The sequence below is a fragment of the Amblyraja radiata genome, unplaced genomic scaffold, assembly GCF_010909765.2.
Source record: "Amblyraja radiata isolate CabotCenter1 unplaced genomic scaffold, sAmbRad1.1.pri S117, whole genome shotgun sequence".
Classification (NCBI taxonomy): domain Eukaryota; kingdom Metazoa; phylum Chordata; class Chondrichthyes; order Rajiformes; family Rajidae; genus Amblyraja; species Amblyraja radiata.
In genome coordinates, this window is record NW_022630103.1 from 284,483 (window position 1) to 304,272 (window position 19,790).

General features: G+C 47.5%; 1 protein-coding gene and 1 long non-coding RNA gene across 2 annotated transcripts; both read right to left on the reverse strand.

Moving 5' to 3' along the window:
* Positions 1-3,071: 3,071 nt before the first annotated feature.
* LOC116969165 (NACHT, LRR and PYD domains-containing protein 3-like) lies at positions 3,072-6,793 on the reverse strand. The gene is made up of 8 exons (XM_033016088.1): positions 6,700-6,793; positions 5,189-5,275; positions 4,863-5,033; positions 4,546-4,716; positions 4,220-4,390; positions 3,946-4,116; positions 3,502-3,669; positions 3,072-3,412 (listed from the first exon to the last, which is right to left on the reverse strand). The coding sequence occupies exons 3-7, from the start codon at positions 4,958-4,960 to the stop codon at positions 3,558-3,560; spliced, it is 723 nt and encodes a 240-aa protein (XP_032871979.1). The 5' UTR covers positions 4,961-5,033; positions 5,189-5,275; positions 6,700-6,793; the 3' UTR covers positions 3,072-3,412; positions 3,502-3,557.
* Positions 6,794-8,922: 2,129 nt separating this feature from the next.
* Positions 8,923-17,169, reverse strand: LOC116969166. The gene is made up of 3 exons (XR_004410655.1): positions 17,067-17,169; positions 13,764-13,933; positions 8,923-9,437 (listed from the first exon to the last, which is right to left on the reverse strand). It is a non-coding gene; the product is annotated as an uncharacterized LOC116969166 (long non-coding RNA).
* Positions 17,170-19,790: the final 2,621 nt, after the last annotated feature.

Sequence of the window (19,790 nt, forward strand, 5' to 3'; positions counted from 1 at the left end):
GTCCATGTCATCACTCCAATCAATTTACAAGCTCCCTGAATCGCAAGATGTCCAGAGCCCGTCCGGTTTTCAAGGACAAGACTGCCAGTTTCCCATCTCTGAGCCAGTTGAGGAGGTGTACAGAGGAAAAGCAATAAAGCATAGATTTGTGATAACAACTGGATTGGATTGCAATTTGTTCAAGAAGGAACTGCAGATGCTGGAAAATCAAAGGTACACAAAAAAATGCTGGAGAAACTCAGCGGGTGCAGCAGCATCTATGGAGCTAAGGAAATAGGTAACGTTTCGGGCCAAAACCCTTCTTCAGACTGATAGGGGGTGGCGGGGAGAAGGAAGGAAAAAAGGAGGAGGAGGAGCCCAAGTGCTGGGGGATGGGAGGAGATAGTCCGAGGGCTGAGGAAGGGGAGGAGACAGCAAGGGCTAACAAAATTGGGAGAATTCGATGTTCATGCCCGCTGGATGCAAAATCCCCAAGCGGAATATGAGGTGCTGTTCCTCCAATTTCCAGTGTTGCTCACTCTGGCAATGGAGGAGACCCAGGACAGAGAGGTCGGATTGGGAATGGGAGGGGGAGTTGAAGTGCTGAGCCACGTGGAGGTCAGGTAGGTTCTTGTGGACCGAGCGGAGGTGTTCGGCGAAGCGATCGCCCAACCTCCGCATAGTCTCACCGATGTAGATCAGCTGACATCTAGAGCAGCGGTTGCAGTAGATGAAGTTGGAGGAGATACAGGTGAACCTCTGTTGCACCTGGAACGACTGCGTGGGTCCTTGAATGGAGTCGAGGGGGGAGGTAAAGGGACAGGTGTTGCACCTCCTGCGGTTGCAACGGAAAGTGCCCGGGGAGGGGGTGGTATGGGAGGGAAGGGAAGAATTGACGAGGGAGTTGCGGCGGGAGCGGTCTTTGCGGAAAGCAGACATGGGAGGAGATGGGAAGATGTGGCGAGTGGTGGGGTCACGTTGGAGGTGGCGAAAATGACGGAGGATTATTTACTGTATGTGACGGCTGGTGGGGTGAAAGGTGAGGACTAGGGGGACTCTGCCCTTGTTGCGAGTGCGGGAATGGGGAGAGAGAGCAGTGTTGCGGGGTATGGAAGAGACCCTGGTGCGAGCCTCATCTATGGTGGAGGAGGGCAATCCCCGTTCCCTGAAGAATGAGGACATTTCTGATGCCCTGGTGTGGAACGCATCATCCTGGGAGCAGATGCGGCATGTGCGGAGGAATTGGAAGTAGGGGATGGAGTCCTTACAGGAAGCAGGGTGGGAAGAAGTGTAGTCCAGATAGCCATGGGAGTCAGTGGGTTTATAGTGGATTGCAATTTAATGGCCAGAGATTTGCTCTGTGCATTTCAATTAAAGATCGAGTGCGGCAATGGTGGGATAATAGTGACCCCCTGGGCTCCCGAAAGGCAGTGTAATTCGACAGTGACCCCCCAATGGTGGTCCTTAGATTTGGATGAAGAACCTCCACACCATATTACATCGGCTTACGACAGGAGTGGTAAGAATAGGGAGATGGAAGCCTTCTTTAAACCGTATGAAGGACTGGAAATAAGGATTTTGGCACTAGTTAAAGGCAAGGAGGGCATTGCGTAGTACGCTGAGGTACCAGTGAAATTATGGAAAAGGGCTGCAGCGGTTGCTCCACATTTCACCAGCAAAGTAAATGGTCCAGCAAGTGCTAAAGATCTAGGAACAATGGTGAAAAGGGCAATTACCATGGCACACCCGAATAAATACAAAGAGCAACATTTGTCTAACCTGTATGTTATTATTAAGGATCCTGATTAAGGATCGGACCCAGGTTGGATCATAACATGAGGATTTCAGTACAGGAGTAGAGAGGTTCTTCTGCAGTTGTATCGGGCTCTGGTGAGACCACATCTGGAGTATTGTGTACAGTTTTGGTCTCCTAATTTGAGGAAGGATATCCTTGTGATTGAGGCAGTGCAGCGTAGGTTCACGAGATTGATCCCTGGGATGGCGGGACTATCATATGAGGAAAGATTGAAAAGACTAGGCTTGTATTCACTGGAGTTTAGAAGGATGAGTGGGGCTCTTATAGAAGCATATAAAATTATAAAAGGACTGGACAAGCTTGATGCAGGAAAAATGTTCCCAATGTTGGGTGAGTCCAGAACCAGGGGCCACAGTCTTAGAATAAAGGGGAGGTCATTTAAGAGTGAGGTGAGGAAAACTGTTTTCACTCAGAGAGTTGTGAATTTGTGGAATTCCCTGCCACAGAGGGCAGTGGAGGCCAAATCACTGGATGGATTTAAGAGAGATAGATAGAGCTCTAGGGGCTTGTGGAATCAAGGGATATGGGGGGAAGGCAGGCACGGGTTATTGATTGGGGATGATCAGCCATGATCACAATGAATGGCGGTGCTGGCTCGAAGGGCCGAGTGGCCTCCTCGTTCACCTATTTTCTATGTTTCTATGGTTAGGTATCGTATAGGAAGTCCGTTCATGTTTGAGAAGAATAAAGAATAGTTGATCCAGTGCTTGACAGTGTTTTACTGAACTAGACTAAGGGGGTGAGCTGTAGGAGCATAATTACAGAGCCAGCGGCAGATAATAGATGCACTACATCCAATATTTGGCCAGGTACCATTTCTGAGCGGCCTAAAGTGGAGGAAAGGTTTTCGTAACTGTGTGACTCCTCTTGAGGCTGGCATTACAAGTGAAACCCGAGTCTGCATATGGGATGATACCTCCCTCAACTACCAAGGGACAGAAGGCAAGTGAGCAACTCCCTCCTGGTGTAGACGCAAGTTGGGCCAGATGGAAATGCCTCAATTGGTTGAGAACTGGTGTTGGCAGAGCCAAGGTGTCTCTAAACAAGTGGGGATATAACTCGAACCATGTCACCTGCGAATGTGCTATTGAACCACTAACATTGCAATACCTGCTGAAGTGCCCTCAACTGGGAAGCCAATGTACATCAGCCGATCTCGCTGCCGATAATGAAGATGCCGAGAAGTGTGCTCAGCCCTGGATGATCAATATCATCATAATCTTGTGATGTTGACTCGAGAAGATTAATATTAATATGATCAGTAATCCCCAGAAGATGATAAAGTCACATCCTAGATTGCTGCAATTCACCTGTCAAACTGGGGGCAGCACCGGATATCCGGCATCAGCAGCAGCGCCTCGTGTCCGGGTCACGTGTCAATACGGCTGCTTCTCACGTCACAGCCCGCCCGGCCCGAGCCGGGAACCACTGAGGGTTAATCCCGGAGCGCGGCCGTTTAAAGGGGTGGGCGGGAAATTGGCCAACATTATTCCTATTCCCTGGGAGGTGACGTTCACACATGGAGATGTTCACAGCTCCACACTCAGCCCGGGTCTGATTCCACGCAGACTCTCCAGCTGGTTCCGTCCATCTGCACTGAACCGATTCCTCCCCAGCCTGAAACAGTCGATTAATATTTCAACATTACTTACAAATATCACCAGAGAAGCTAGCGGATTCCCTGATATTTTAACACAAATGCTCACCTGATCCGTTCCAGACTCGGGAGGGCAAGTATGAGGCGGAGAAGAGAGGCAACAGATCAGTCTGTGAGGGAGTCTGATCCCAGCTCCAGCTCCAGCAGTGAGAGCTTTGTACTAAGAGCGGAGGCTAGATCATCGAGTCCAGAATCTGTGAGATTGATACTGTCCAGCCTGGAGATGAGAGATTGAGGGTCACAGAGACAGAGTATGGTGTAAATCTCCAGTGTTTATCAGCGACACTATTACTAATAATGGAGAGAAGGCAGGTACGGGATACTGAGTTGGATGATCAGCCATGATCATATTGAATGGCGGTGCAGGCTCGAAGGGCCGAATGGCCTACTCCTGCACCTAATTTCTATGTTTCTATGTTTCTATGTAATCATATTAATGTTTGGTGCCAGAAACCCAGAGACTGCACAGACAATCTCATAGTTTGAAACTTACCACAGTCGCTGTATTTCACAGTCCGAGTTCCTAACACCCGCTAACACAAGTTTTACTCCAGAGTCTCCCAGTTCATTGTTCCCCAGTTTCAGCTCTGTCAGTGAGCGGTTTGTGTTGAGAGCGGAGGCGAGATCATCGGCTCCAGAATCTGTGAGACCAACAGCCCACAGCCTAGAGATGAGAGATTGAGGGTGAGACAGGAGACAGTGCAAATATTTATGTTCAGTGCAGATACCCAGTGACTGTAAACACAATCTCGTAGTCCGAGACTTACCCCAGTATCTGTATTTTACAATCAGGGTTCCTCAGAGCCGCAGACACCAGTTTCACTCCAGAATCTCCCAGGCCATTCCCTACCAAGTCCAGCTCCGTCAGTGAGGGGTTTGTACTGAGAGCAGAGACGAGATCCTCGGCCCCAGAATCTGTGAGACCGACAGCGTCCAGCCTGGAGATGAGAGAGATTGAGGGTGAGGGACACAGAGAGACAGGAGACAGTGCAAATCCCCAGTGTTCATCAGTGACACAATTACTGATCATATTAATGTTCAGTGTCAGACACCCAGTGACTGTAAACACAATCTCTCTCAGTCTGGGACTTACCACAGTTTCTGTATTTTACAGTCCGGCTTCCTCAGAGCCGCAGACACTAGTTTCACTCCGGAATCTCCCAATTTATTCTCAGTTAGCTCCAGCTCCATCAGTGAGTGGTTTGTACTGAGGGCAGAGACGAGATCCTCGGCTCCAGAATCTGTGAGACCGACACATTGCAGCCTGGAGATGAGAGTGTGAGTGTGAGAGACACAGAGAGACAGTGCAAATCACCAGCGTTTATCAGTGGCAAGATTACTGATCATATTAATGTTCAGTGTCAGACACACAGTGACTGTAAACACAATCCCTCACAGTCTGAGACTTACTGCAATCTCTGTATTTGACAGTCCTGGTTCCTCAGAGCTGCAGACACCAGTTTCACTCCAGAATCTTCCAGGTTGTTTCCTCCCAGGTTCAGTTCCATCAGTGAGCGGTTTGTACAAACAGCGGTGACGAGAATCTTGGCACCAAAATCTGTGAGGCCGATACGCCACAACCTAGAGATGAGAGAGACTGAGGGTGAGGGACACGGAGAGACAGGAAACAGTGCAAACCCCCAGTGTTTATCAGTGACACAATTACTGATCATATTAATGTTCAGTGTCAGACACACTGTGACTGTAAACACAATCTCTCTCAGTCGGGAACTTACCCCAGTCTCTGTATTTTACAGTCCGCATTTACCAGAGCCGCAGACAGCAGTTTCACTCCGTAATCTCCCAGCCTGTTCCCTCCCAGTCTAAACACAAACAGACAGAGTAAGAAATAATCTGAAACCAACTCCCGGGCTGGAAAAACTTCTTCCAAACTGATATTTCTGGAAGCACCGCAAACGATTGAATAAATACATAGAAAATAGGTGCAGGAGGCCATTCGGCCCTTCGAGCCAGCATTGCCATTCATTGTGATCATGGCTGATCGTCCCCAATCAATAACCCATGCCTGCCTTCTCCCCTATCCCTTAACTCCACTAGACCCTAGAGCGCTATCTAACTCTCTTAAATCCATCCAGTGACTCGGCCTCCACTGATCTCTGTGGCAGGACATTCCATAAATTCACAACTTTCTGGGTGAAAACGTTCTTTTCTCACCTCAGCCTTAAATGACCTCCCCATTATTCTAAGACTGTGGCCCCTGGTTCTGGACTCGCCCAACATTGGGAACATTTTTCCTGCATCTAACTTGTTCAGTCCTTTTATAATTGTATATGTTTCTATAAGATCCCTCCTCATCCTTCTAAACTCCAGTGAATACAAGCCTAGTCCTTTCAATCTTTCCTCATATGACAGTCCCGCCATCCCAGGGATCAATCCCGTGAACCTACGCTGCACTGCTTCAATCACAAGGATGTCCTTCCTTAAATTAGGAGACCAAAACTGTACACAATACTGCAGATGTGGTCTCACCAGAGCCCTATACCTCTTTACTCCTATACTGAAATCCTCTTGTTATGAATGCCAACATTCCATTAGCTTTCTTCACTGCCTGCTGTACCTGTAAGCCAACTTTCAGTACAAGGACACCCAGGTCTTCCTGCACCTCCCCCTTACCTAACCTAACCCCATTGAGATAATAATCTTCCCCCTTGTTTTTGCCGCCAAAGTGGATGATCACATTTATCTGCCCATCTGCCCAGTCTGAAGAAGGGTTTCGGCCCGAAACGTCGCCTATTTCCTTCGCTCCATAGATGCTGCTGCACCCGCTGAGTTCCTCCAGCAATTTTGTGTACCTGCCCACTCACTCAACCTATCTAGGTCACCCTGCAAACTCCTAACATCCTCTTCACAGCTCACACTGCCACCCAGCTTTGTGTCATCCGCAAATATCTGTGTTTGTGGTGTTTGGTGACTTTCACCATTTAGTCTCATTCCCCGACGATGGGGAAATGTTCCCTGTGCAGAGAACGGCTGCAACACACCTGACACGGGGGAGGGGGGACAGAGTTGACCACTGCAGACCTGGAGGAGGGGGCGGGGGGACGGAATCGACCACCGGCGACATGGGGGAGGGGGTACAGTCGACCACCGACAACATGGGGAGGGGAACATAAAGAGGGGTGTCGTGCACTTAGGCAAAAGTGACAGCCGGCCCCATAGAAGGGGTGCAGGCCGGAAGCACAATATAGTGAAACAATTTTACAGTTAGCGTCAGACGGACAGTTACCCCAAGTACTGACACTGGTGCAGAGCCGGTCCCAGCCGCCGGAGACCGTCACACTGAATGCGGCAGTACTCCAGATCGAGGTGTTTGATTGTATCTCCCCCCTCCGCTTTCCGGGACCAGAGGACTTTTTCTGTCGATGAAAAATGAGGGATATTAATGTCTTTACAAAATTCCCCATTCTCTCCGCTACCCCCTGCTGGCTGCAGGGGGAGGGATGATAAAAACCGGAGATGTCGTGCGTCACTCAGTCTCTGCCAGACCCAGGAAGTGAGAGGGTCATGGCTCTGAGCTGTGAATAACACTGAATGCACATCTACTCCACGGTGAGTCCCCTCGATGCGGCTGTAAAGTGGCTGCAGCCCAATTGTTTGCCTCGCCTTTTTTTTTAAGTTTGTGTTCACAAAATTTTGATTGTCAGGTGGCTGCTTGCTGCTCAATTGTTTGCCTCGCCTTTTGTTAAAAAAAGGTTTGTATTCACAAAATGAATTTTGGTTGTCAGGTGGCTGCTTGTTGCCCAATTGTTTGCCTTGCCTTTAAAAAAAAAAGGTTTGTATTCACAAAATGAATTTTGGTTGTCAGGTGGCTGCATGCTGCCCAATTGTTTGCCTTGCCTTTAAAAAAAAGGGTTGTCAGGTGGCTGCTTGCTGCCCAATTGTTTGCCTCGCCTTTTGTTAAAAATACTTTTATTAAAAAGAGTTTGTGTTCACAAAATGAATTGTGGTTGACACGTGACTACTTGCTGCCCAATTGTTTGCCTCGTATTATGTTAAAAAAAGGTTTGTGTTCACAAAATGAATTTTGGTTGTCAGGTGGCTGCTTGCTGCCCAATTGTTTGCCTCGCCTATTTTTTTAAAGTTTGTGTTCACAAAATGATTTTTTGTTGTCAGCTGGCTGCTTGCTGCCCAATTGTTTGCCTCGCCTTTTATTAAAAAAGGTTTGTGTTCACAAAATGAATTTTGGTTGTCAGGTGGCTGCTTGCTGCCCAATTGTTTGCCTCGTCTTTAAAAAAAAAGGTTGTCAGGTGGCTGCTTGCTGCCCAATTGTTTGCCTCGCCTTTTGTTAAAAAAGGTTTGTGTTCATAAAATGGTTTTTGGTTGTCAGGTGGCTGCTTGCTGTCCAATTGTTTTCCTCGCCTTTAAAACAATAGTTTGTGTTCACAAAATGAATTTGGTTGTCAGGTGGCTGTTTGCTGCCCAATTGTTTGCCTCGCCTTTTGTTTAAGAAAGTTTGTGTTCACAAAATGAATTTTGGTTGCACCAGTTGGCTGCCAGACCAAGAATCCATTCGGCCCACAATGTCTATACTAGCCCTCTGAAAACCAGTACCTTCGGCCCGCAACAACCAACAGAAACCAACAACCCCCTCCCCCCACTGACGAGCAATATTGGAATTGGTGGAGAGGTGGAATATTGCGATCGTGACCAGCCCTCCCGTGTGATGCTGGGACCCAACGGCTCCCACTTAGTCTAGTATATATATATATATAAATGGCTTGGATAGAAACATAGATGAGCTGGTTAGTCGATTTGTTGACACAACCAAAGTTGGTGAAATTGCAGACAGTTGGGATGGTTGTCAAAGTATGTAGCGGGAAGATTAGCTGCTAAAATATTCAGAACTATGACAAGTGGAATGAGATACAAAGGGCAAGTGTCATGTGTTGCACTTTAAGAAATCAAAAGGTATAGTTATGGCAGCAATGCCCACGACAGGGTTGATGTGCAGAGGGATCTTTGTGGTAAAAACCCATAACCCCTGAAAGTGCCGACAGTAGGTAAAGTGGTAAAGAAAGAATATGCTATGCTTTCTCCTATTAGGGCATTCAGTATGAGAATCAAGAATTCCCACTGCAGCTTTACAAGAAAAAAAGGATAGTGCTGGAGTAACTCATCGGGTCAGGCAGCATCCCTGGAGAACATGGATAGGAGGCATGTCTTGTCAGGAAACTTCCTCAGAGTGTTTATAGTGGGGGTGGGTGGAGAAAGCTGGAAGATCAGCTACGTCACAGTGCCAGAGACCTGGGTTTGATCCTGATCTCGGGTGCAGTCTGTGTGGAGTTTGCACCTTCTCCCTGTTAGTGCCTGGGCTTTCTCTGAGTCAAGTGTTCAAGTGAGTTTATTGTCATGTGTCCCTGTATAGGACAATGAAATTCTTGCTTTGCTTAAGCACACAGAAAAATAGTAAGGCATTTACTACAGTACAGACAAATGTGTCCATCGCTTTCCTCCAACATCACAAAGATGTAGGTTAATTGGCCCTCTGTAAATTGTTCCTCGTCTGTAGGAAGTTGATATAAACATTTGACAAAATAGGACCATCGTGAACGTGTGATCGATGGACAGCATGTACACAGTGGTCCGAATGTAATGGTTCTATGCTGTGTCTTCAAACTAAACAAAGCATGCAATTGAATACCTTTCAGTTCAGCAGCTAGTTCCAAGGAAGCCTGCATGGCTTTGAACGATTCGATAAGATCACAAATTGTTGGAATCAGTTCATGGAATGAGTGTGGGTTGTGTTTTGATGATAAGAACAGATTCCATATCGAACCATGCATGTCCTGTACCATCTACCCCCATTGCTTTCAGCAATTCCTCTCATTAGGAGAGCACGTTGTGCATTTTCACGAAGCATTTCCGTATCAGTTTTCGGACCCGGGGCTCTTTCTCTGTCACCAGTTTGAGGAGAAGTCTGGAACTGGCCGCACGTTATCCTTTATTTGTGCCTTTGATGATTTGCTGTGAAGAGCGTAGAGACATGCAGTTATAGAGCTGTACAGCACGGAAACGGAACCCTTGGCCAACCTTGTCGATGGATTTACTGGAGTCACGGTGCCATAAATGATAGAAACATAGCGACATGGACAATAGGTGCAGGGGTAGGCCATTCGGTCCTTTGAGCCAGCACCACCATTCAATACGATAATGGCTGATCATCCAAAATCTGTACCCCATTCCTGCTTTCTCCCCATATCCCTAGATTCCGTCAGCCTTTAGAGCAAAATCTAACTCTCTCGAATTTATCCAGTGAATTGGCCTCCAGTGCCTGTGGCAGAGAATTCCACAGATTCACAACTCTCTGAGTGAAAAGGTTTTTCCACATCTCAGTTCTAAATAGCCTACCCCTTATTCTTAAACTGTGACCTCTGGTTCTGGACTCCCCCAACATCACGAACATTTAATGCATCTAGCCTGTCCAATCATTTAAGAATGTTATATGTTTCTATAAGATCCCTTCTCGTCTAAATTACAGTGAATATAAGCCCAGTCGATCCATTCTTTCATCATTTGTCAGTCACACCATCCCAGGAATTAACCTAGTATACCTATGCTGAACTCCCTCAATAGCAACAATGTCCTTCCTCAAATTAAGAGATCAAAATTGCACACAATATCCAGGTGTGGTCACACCAGGGCCCAGTAAAAATGCAGTATGAACTCCTTACTCCTATACTAAAATTAGCCTGCTATGAAGGCCAACAATGCCACCTGCTTTCTTCACTGTACCTGCATGTTTACTTTCAGCGACTGATGTACAAGGACACCAAGGTCTTGTTGCACCTCTCCTTTTCTTAACCTGACACCATTCAGACAATAATCTGCCTTCTTGTTCTTGCGACCAAAGTGGATAACCAAGTCAACATGCAGCCTCATAGCATCCTTCACTTACTTCACACTGCCACCCAGTTTTGTGTCATCCGCCATCTTGGATATGTTACATTTAATTCCTTTGTTTAAATTATTTATATAATAAATAACTGGGGTCCCAGCACTAAGCCTTGCAGCACCCCACAAGTCCATGCCTGCCATTCTGAAAAGGACCGGTTAATTCCTACTCTTTGCTTCCTGTCTGCCAACCAGTTCTCTATCCACGTCAATACACTACCCTTGTGCTTTAATTTTGTGCAGTAACCTCTTGTGTGGGACCTTGTCAAAGGCTTTTTGAAAGTCCAGATACACCACATCCACTGGCTCTCTCTTATCCATTCTACTTGTTACAGCCTCAAAATATTCCAGATTAGTCGAGCATGATTTCTCCTTCATAAATCCATGCTGACTTTGCTTTCCAAATACGCTATTATTACATCTTTAATAATCGACACAAGCATCTTCTCCAGATTCCCCTCCTCCTGGCGCGGAATTAAATAGCAAATAACTGCGGGGCAAGAATTCACCCCTGGGAAAAATAACAAGTTACATTTTCCAACTTGAAAACATGTCCGACTCTGCAATAAGCAGCTTGCAACACACACGTACACGCTCCCTTCAATACTAGGATATCACAGCTGACACCGCTGAAGTGGGTTGGATTTCAAACGATGAGACGCATAAAGGAGATTGAGAACCTCATCATCTGGTGCCAAGATAACAATCTCAGTTAATGACAGAAAAACAAAGGAAATTATGATTGACTTCGGGGAGTGAAGCAATACACAGACCTCGGTTTACACTGATGGCGCTGAAGTAGAGATGGCCGTTAGCTTCAGATTCTAAGGAATAAATATCACAAGTGATTTGTCCAGGACCAGAGACATCGAAACAATGACCACAAAAGTACACCAATGCCTCTACTACCTTAGAGCGTTTTGGAATTTTGGCATGACCCCAATAAAGCTCACCAACGTCTACAGGTGCGCTGTAGAAAGCATTTTATTGGGATACAGCACAGTATGGTTTGGGGGAAAGCTCCATGCAAGGCTGCAAGAAATTACAGAGTTGTGGAGCATCAGAATAACAAATGACCAGACTCATCCGAGTCACTTCATCATTTCCCCTCTCACATCAGGCAAAAGGGACAGAGGTGTGAAAATGCATAACTCCAGATTCAGAGACAGTTTCTTCCCAGCTATTATCAGGCTTCTGAACCATCCTCTCACCAAGTCGAGTGTGATCCCGACCTACTAGCTACCTATTTGGAGACCTTTGAATGATCTTTAAGTGGACTTTATTTTGCAATAATTGTTGTACCCTTGATCCTTTAACCTATACTCTGATACGACTTGATTATAATCATGAATCATATTTTCTTTGACCGGATGGCACACAACAAAAAGATTTTCTCTCTACCTCGGTACACGTGACAACAATAAATTAAACTAAGATCCCGATACTTGCATTTTACGAGGCTCATTGTCAAATGTCATTCGAAGGTCCATTTAATGCCACAGATTCCCCTCAATATGCTCCAAAGAATGGCCCCATCGGAAATGTAGTCTATCTGTTTCGTTCCACTAATGTTGCCAGGCCCGCTGAGTTCATCCAGCACTTTGATTTTTGCTTCAGATTGCAGCACCTGCAGTTCCCCGTGTTCCCCTCTATGTAATCTGCTTGTTCAATCTTCAACCTACTCAAATACATTTATCATATGCAATTTGCTGTCATAAAAGCATGTTGACATGGTATGATTACATGGTATGATTATAGTAGATTGACTTGCTACTGCTTTCCGAAATAATTTGATATTTCTTCTTTGATTATTGAGCCTATCATCTTGCTAACAATTGATGTTAAACAAAATGGCCAAGTCATTGATGTTGGACATCCTGAAATTTAGAAGAGCATTAGGCAAGTCTGGTAAAAGCGTTTACATACTAAGGAAGCAGGTTGGGAAGAAAGGCCCACATATTGAAGGTAAATTACACCTCATACTGGGAGGGGCAATTATAGATACAGAAAGTATTTAGATTACAAGGCATAGCTGGCCGGAGTAAAGATAAACATACGAGTTTGTAAATCAGGATGAGGCCATTCACTGACCAGGAAATGACAGAAGGTAGACAAAAGTGCTGGAGAAACTGTGGGTGAGGCAACATCTATGGAGCGAAGGAATAGGTGACATTTCGGGTCGAGGCCCTTGTTTAGACGGACGTAGGGGTGGGGGGAGCGGGAAGGAGAAAGGAAGAGGCGGAGACAGTAGGCTACGGGAGAGCTGGGACGGGGTGAAAAGAGGGAGAAAGCAAGGACTACCTGAAATTGGAGGTCAATGTTCATACTGCTGGGGTGTAAACTACCCAAGCGAAATACAAGGTGTTGCTCCTCCAATTTGTGGTGGGACTCACCACTGGCCACATCTCCCCATCTCCTCCCCTTTCGGTTTTCCGCGGAAACCGCTCCCTCCGTAACTCCCTGGTCAATTTGTCCCTTCCCACCTAAACCACCCCTCCCCTGGTACTTTCCTTTGCGACCGCAGGAAATGCTACACATGTTGCTTTACCTCCCACCCCCTGACTCGACCCAAGGACCAAAGCAGTCTTTCCAGGTGTGGCAGAGGTTCACCTGCACCTCCTCCATTTCATACGCTGCTATAGGTATCAGCTGCTCTACATCAGTGAGACCAAATCTGACCTTTCTGTCCTGGGCCTCCGCCATGGCCAGAGTGAGTCCCACCGCAAATTGGAGGAGCAGCATCTCATATTTTGCTTGGGTAGTTTACACCCCAATAGTATAAACATTGACATCTCCAATTTCAGGTAGTTCTTGCTTTCTCCCTCTTTCCCCTCCCCTTCACAGCTCTCACACAGCCCAAGTCTCCACCTCTACCTTTCTTCTTCCCGCCCCCCACCAGTCTGAAGAAACATCACCTACTCCTTCAATTCATAGATGCTGCTTCACCCGCTGAGTTTCTCCAGCACTTTTGTCTACCTTTGATTTTCCCAGCATCTGCAGTTCTTTCTTAAACAGGAAATAACAGAAGGCCTTTATTGTATTATTTGGCAGAGAAGATTAAAAATCACTCTGGAGAAAAACAACGATGCAAGAGAAGTTGATCACCTATTAATTATCCCAACAATGTGAAATGCGCATAGAACTATTGTGTCGAGTGTGTTTTGAAATTGTGCAAGCGATGTGAATCATTGAAACGCTTTGGGTTGTCTCAGTGTGTTATCCGCCACATCCTGAATATAACGACATGTTTGAGAAGCTCACCACCGCTGTAGGAGATATTCTTTGTACTGAGCTCTAATTATACAGAACGGTGCAGCACAAGAATGGACCCTTCGGCCCACAATATTTGTGCATGAAAACATTTGAGTATCGGTTCAAGTAATCCATTCCTCTCCTTACCTTGTACTCTTGGTCACTGAAATATCTCTCGTATGCTAGAACGAAAATGACATTCTACCACCACCTCTTGAATCGCCTCTTCCAGCCTCTGGATGCAATGATTTGTCAATTCGAGCAGCAGCAAATCATCAAACCTTTCCAGGACCTCCGTCATCGAGACATTGTATGAGCTGTGAATAAAAAGAATGGAATCATGAAGGGTTGTCTGTTTTCCTCCACCGATAGCTGTGTCACCACCTCACTCTGCTAAACGGGGACCACATGACGGAGGTAAGGCGCTCCACTCAGCGAGTTGCTGCCAGGCCATGTGCTGGATTTACCCATAAACTGCATGGAGGGAGACCCGGCTGCTGTCCTCGGTTTGCCCACACAATGGTCCCCAGGCTGACGCTGTATCCCCCATCCCCTCCCTCCATTTCCCTTCCCCCTCCCCCCCTCTCCCTTTGCCCCTCTCTCTGTCTCTGCCCCTCTCTCTCTGTCTCTGCCCCACCCCCTCCCTGCCCTCACTCTCTACCTCACTCCCTCTCTAGACGCACCAGCGAGTTGGGTGGGGGCTTTGCGTCAGTGGATAGGGTATGTATGGGGTAAAAGGAGCCAATGAAAAATAGTAATATAATATCAAGCGGGTGGTTTGTGTGTGTGTGTTGGGTGGTTAGGGTGGTTTGGGTGTGCGTGCCCCCACAGCCCCCCCCCCCCCCCACCACCGCAACCTTTTGTCGAGGGGATGGGACCCAACTTGGTCTAGTTATACATAAATACAATCAAGCCAAGCGCAAGTACAGCACGTAGACCGAAGAGAGTGCTGAATAGTTTTCTCCGCATGTAGCGATACAGTTTCAGAGACAACGTCCACAATCAAATAGTTTGTAAAAATTGGAACTGTGTCCAAACAAATAGAAGGATCTTTTAGTACTGATAACAGCAGAATTAAAATGCACAGGATTCACAGTAACATGGTCCTATAAATTCAGAACTGGTTTACTGAGAAGACAAAGGGTTGTTCTGGCTGGGGTTCTGTGGGAAGACTGCATGTCCACAGCTTTAAGCTGAAAGGGGTGGAATTCAAAGGAGATGTGCGGGCGAAGTTATTTTTTATACGCAGAGGATGGTGAGTGCCTGGAACGCGCTGCCAGGTGTGGTGGTTGGGGCATATACAATAGGGGCATTTAAGAAGCTTTTCGATAAGCAGAGAATTGTGGAATATGGAATATGTGAAGGCAGCGGAGATGAGTTTCACTTGGCATCGGTCCGCATGGACATTGTGGACCAAAAAGACCTTTTCTGTGCTGTACGTTAACCATATAACAATTACAGCACGGAAACAGGCCATCTCGGCCCTACAAGTCCGTGCCGAACAACTGTTTTCCCTTAGTCCCACCTGCCTGCACTCATACCATAACCCTCCATTCCCTTCTCATCCATATGCCTATCCAATTTATTTTTAAATTATACCAACGAACCTGCCTCCACCACTTCCACTGGAAGCTCATTCCACACCGCTACCACTCTCTGAGTAAAGAAGTTCCCCCTCATGTTACCCCTAAACTTCTGTCCCTTAATTCTGAAGTCATGTCCTCTTGTTTGAATCTTCCCTATTCTCAAAGGGAAAAGCTGATCCACATCAACTCTGTTTATCCCTCTCATCGTTTTAAAGACCTCTATCAAGTCCCCCCTTAACCTTCTGAGCTCCAGAGAATAAAGACCTAACTTATTCAACCTCCCTCTGTAACTTAGTTGTTGAAACCCAGGCAACATTCTAGTAAACATTACTATACTCTATCTACATTTGCTGATTATATGTATGAAATCGCCTAGTATTATTTTCCATTTCGCCTTGTTACTTCAAACACGTCTCTTGCATCCTGTAATCCCAATGATATAATTCAATTTTATTTAATGGCTTGCTTTGATCTTTCTTTCCAAGTTAGGCATTGTCAGACTATTTCTCTCTCGCCACTTGGCAGAATCACGGAAGTCACACCGCACAGACAGAGATGTTTCAGCCAAACGCAGATGCGTCGACCAAGGTGCCCTATCTGAGCCAGCCCTATTTGACCATGTTTGCCATGATTACGCCAAACCTTTCTTGTCCATGTACCTGCCCAAATGTCACTAAAATCATGTTATTGTATGCGCCTCAACTGGCAACTTTTTTAAGGGGGAATGGAACCAAGAACTGGACGGCAGGTTTAAGCGGAAGAACTTTGTAATATCTGAAGGGCATCCCCCTGTCAAGGCTGGTGGTGCATGCTGGTAAGAGAATGGCATTGAAGAGCTTTAAGTTAGGGCCGTGGATATGCAGGGAATCTGGGGAGTATTAATTTGAAAGATACACAATAGAAACAGGGTATTCAGTTTATCGACTCCACGGAGCCGATCGATCATCCATTCACACTAGTTCTACATTATCGTGCAAACTTTACGTGAGCAGATGAGTTTAATCTGGCATCATATTCGACACAGACAGCATAGGCCGAAGGGCCTGTTCTTGTACTGCAGTGTACTATTACAGATAGAATTCTCCAACTTTCAATATTTATTATCCCCTTTCCATCTTTCCTTATCCCGATGCATAACCTATTCCCTATCCGCACATTTCTCCTAACCCTTCCACCCAAATACCTCCACTGGCTTTACATTTCATGTCATTCAAACATCTGGTCGCCTTGCAAGACCTTTGACTCATTTTCTCTTTAGTCTCATTTTAGTCCAGGTTTGTCGCCCTTTCATCTCTAACCATCTGCCAATCAACACCCCCTCCCCCCTCACCACCTCATCCACATCCACCTTTCACTTGCCAGGCTCCCACCACTTTTTCCGCTTTCTCTCCACAACTACAATTAACCCTTTTGGGTTCAGGCTTCTTTTGACCGCCTTAATTCCTTGGTTCTCTCTCATTTCCCCATTAAACCTCAAATGACTCACTGAGAGTAGCTTCCTGTCCCTGACAAATGTTTACTTATTTTCCCTAATCAGACCTTCAACATCCTTTGTTCACGAAGGCTTACAAAACTTAACTTCTTTGCTTGTTCCGCTGACACACTGAGTAATCCCGCTTTAAGAAAACCCCAAACATCACCAGTTCGTTCCCCTCTAGTAGCTGCTCTCAGGCACTACTTTCCTACTCATTAAATGACCCTAATACAGACAGATTTGCCTTACAATTACTGTTCTCCCTCCGATTCAGGTCTGTTGCCCTTCCATTGATTCCCTATTCCCGCTCCCCGTCCGTGCTGCAGGTCAGGGAATCTGATCCGGTCACATTGTTGGGACATTTATATCTGACATAATTCTGCAACACACCATCGTCTGTCCTCGTTGTCAAGGTCACTGGATCTCCTCCCTGGTCCGCTCCATCAACACGGTGGTGAATGCCGTTCACATGCCCCGCTGCTCTGTAATAAACGGATTACAAGCTAGTATAGACAACAATTCAAAGGAGCAGGACAACCTTTGGCTGATGACATCCCATATTGTCAACCGATCGGCTGACAGTTTCCCCGTATGTTCAATTTTCATCCCAATAACTGACAGTGATTTTTGAGGAATAAAAGTTACAAATGGATGCGTCAGGATTTGGAACGTCTTGAGATGATGTACATAAATGCTACTTCCCCTTCCCCCACAATCCTGTCAGTCCCCAGTCCTGTAGTCCGATACAAGTCCCACTCACTTTAGAGCAGCGACAAATCTGCACGTCTTTGGAGTATGGAAGGAAACCGGAGCACTCGGGGGAAATACACGCAGTCACAGGGAAAACATGCAAACTCCACACAGACAGCACCTGAGGTCAGGATTGAACATGGATCTGACATTGTAAGGCAGCAACTGTAACACTGTGCCATTGTTGCCACTGGCTACAGCAAACCTTGGAGGGCCTGTCCCACTTGGGCGTTATTTCCGTGTCACGAAGGTGTCGCGCGACGATTTTGAGGATCCCAAAATCCAGGGGCGCTGTGCGCTACCGGTCTTCGCTGCCTACACCGCCACGTGCAATGCGCACGTAATGCACGTCATGCGCACTTAATGCACGCATCACGTCCGCGTCACGACGCGTAAATGATGTCGCGTAAATGACACATGAATGATGTTGTGTAAATGACGCACAAATGACACCTAAGTGGGACAGGCCCTTCAGTGCATCATATCCGCCGTTGGTCTCCTGGCATTTTCTCCCTTTCTGCTCTCTCTGCTGATGTGCGATCACCAGAGTGGAATAGAAATGTGTGAAACTCCTTGCACTTGATGCAGGTTGTTGCCATGATCATGCAGGAGGTCGAGACTGAAAAATAACTGAGCCCCAAGCTTCAGTATCCTCACCCCTTCCCCCAAATCCATCACAATGCTTCCCTCCCCCATTCCCCAATCCCACCTCACACTTCCTCACCCCCTCCACTCCAACCCCTCCCTCCCTCCCTCCCTCCCCGGATGGGGTTGAGTTAGATCAGCCATGACCATGAGTGAATGGCGGTGTAGAGTTGGCCTAATCCTGCTCCTCGTTATGAACTGACGGACATCCCCTCTCTGCCCCGACCTGTATAAACAGCGGGGCCTCCGTCCCCGGGGCGTCTGTGGCCGCACGAGCCGCTCGGCTGATGAGCGGGGACTCGCGCGACCAACGGCGCCACACTCGCGCCGGGTTACGCGCGCATGCGCGGGATTGTTCCCGTCTGTTCGGGCAGCGACCGGGGGCGGGGCTTGTGGGCGACACACCTCCTCATCGGGATCGCAAATGCTATTGGCTGTAATTAGTGAAGGACACCGCCCTAATCCAATGGGGACAAAGGGGCGATATGACAGTGGGCGGGCTCTGCAAGGGATACGCCCATCAATGAGCACGCCGCCATTGGTCTACGCCATTGACGGACAGCGCCGGCAGCCAATGGGAACAGAGGGTCCTGCGTTGTCGGTTGGCGGTTCAGGTGACCGTTGCCTGCGCGTGCGCGGCCACTAAACTGTCACGTGACCGCGCGAGCCGGGCCGCGCATGGTGGGAGGGCGATGACGACATCGCCCGGAGACTGACAGGCAATGGGGGCTGGCCCTTGAACGCGGCCCCGCCCTGAATCCCCAGCGCACTTCCCCAGCTCAGCCGATGCCAGCGCCCCCCCGCCCCGCCTCAGTGCTGCAGGTTCGATTCCCAGCCCCGACCCCAGGAAGATATCACATCCAGTGTAACATATGAACAGATATTTTTTAATTAAAGGAAATTGAAAATAATCTGATGCTCGACCTTAGGTACACAAAAATGCTGTAGAAACTCAGCGGGTGCAGCAGCATCTATGGAGCGAAGGAAATTAAATTAATTAATTAAAATTGTTAGCCCTTGCTGTCTCCTCCCGTTCCTTAGCCCTTGAGCTGTCTCCTCCCATCCCCCAGCTCCTCCTTTTTCCTTCCTTCTCCCCGCCACCCCCTATCAGGCTGAAGAAGGGTTTTGGCCCGAAACGTTACCTATTTCCTTCGCTCCATAGATGCTGCTGCACCCGCTGAGTTTCTCCAGCATTTTTGTGTACCTTCGATTTTCCAGCATCTGCAGTTCCTTCGTGAACACTGATGCTCGACCTTGTAAGGTCTCATTAAAAGCCCAGATGAAAGCAAATATTGCTTTCTCCCCTTCCCCCCATTCGCACCAAGGTCAGATTCCCCCTTGGCAATAGTGACACAGTGTGGCAACAGGCCCCCCAGCCCAACTCGCCCACAACGGCCAACAATGTCCCAGCTACACGAGTCCCACCTCCCTGCGCTTGGTCCATATCCCTCCAAACCTGTCCTATCCATTCACCTCACCTTCCACCCCATGAGCAGTCGCGTACAGCACATAATCCTCCAACACTTTCGCCACATCCAACGGGATCTTACTCCTGGCCACATCTTCCCATCTCCACACCTTTCTGCTTTCCACAGAGACCGTTCCTCCGCAACTCCCTGGTCAACTTGTCCCTTCCCACCCAAACCACCCCTCGCCAGGTACTTTCCCCTGCAACTGCAGGAGATGCAACACCTATCCCTTTAACTCCCCCCTCGACTC

Excerpts from the sequence above, each read along its gene's own strand:
- LOC116969165 (XM_033016088.1), bottom strand. The coding sequence starts at position 4,960 with ATGGAACTGAACCTGGGAGGAAACAACCTGGAAGATTCTGGAGTGAAA. Across the intron at positions 4,717-4,862 it reads TGTCAAATACAGAGATTGCA|GCTGCAATGTGTCGGTCTCA; the intron begins GTAAGTCTCAGA and ends TCTCATCTCCAG. Across the intron at positions 3,670-3,945 it reads TGTGAAATACAGCGACTGTG|GCTGGACAGTATCAATCTCA; the intron begins GTAAGTTTCAAA and ends TCTCATCTCCAG.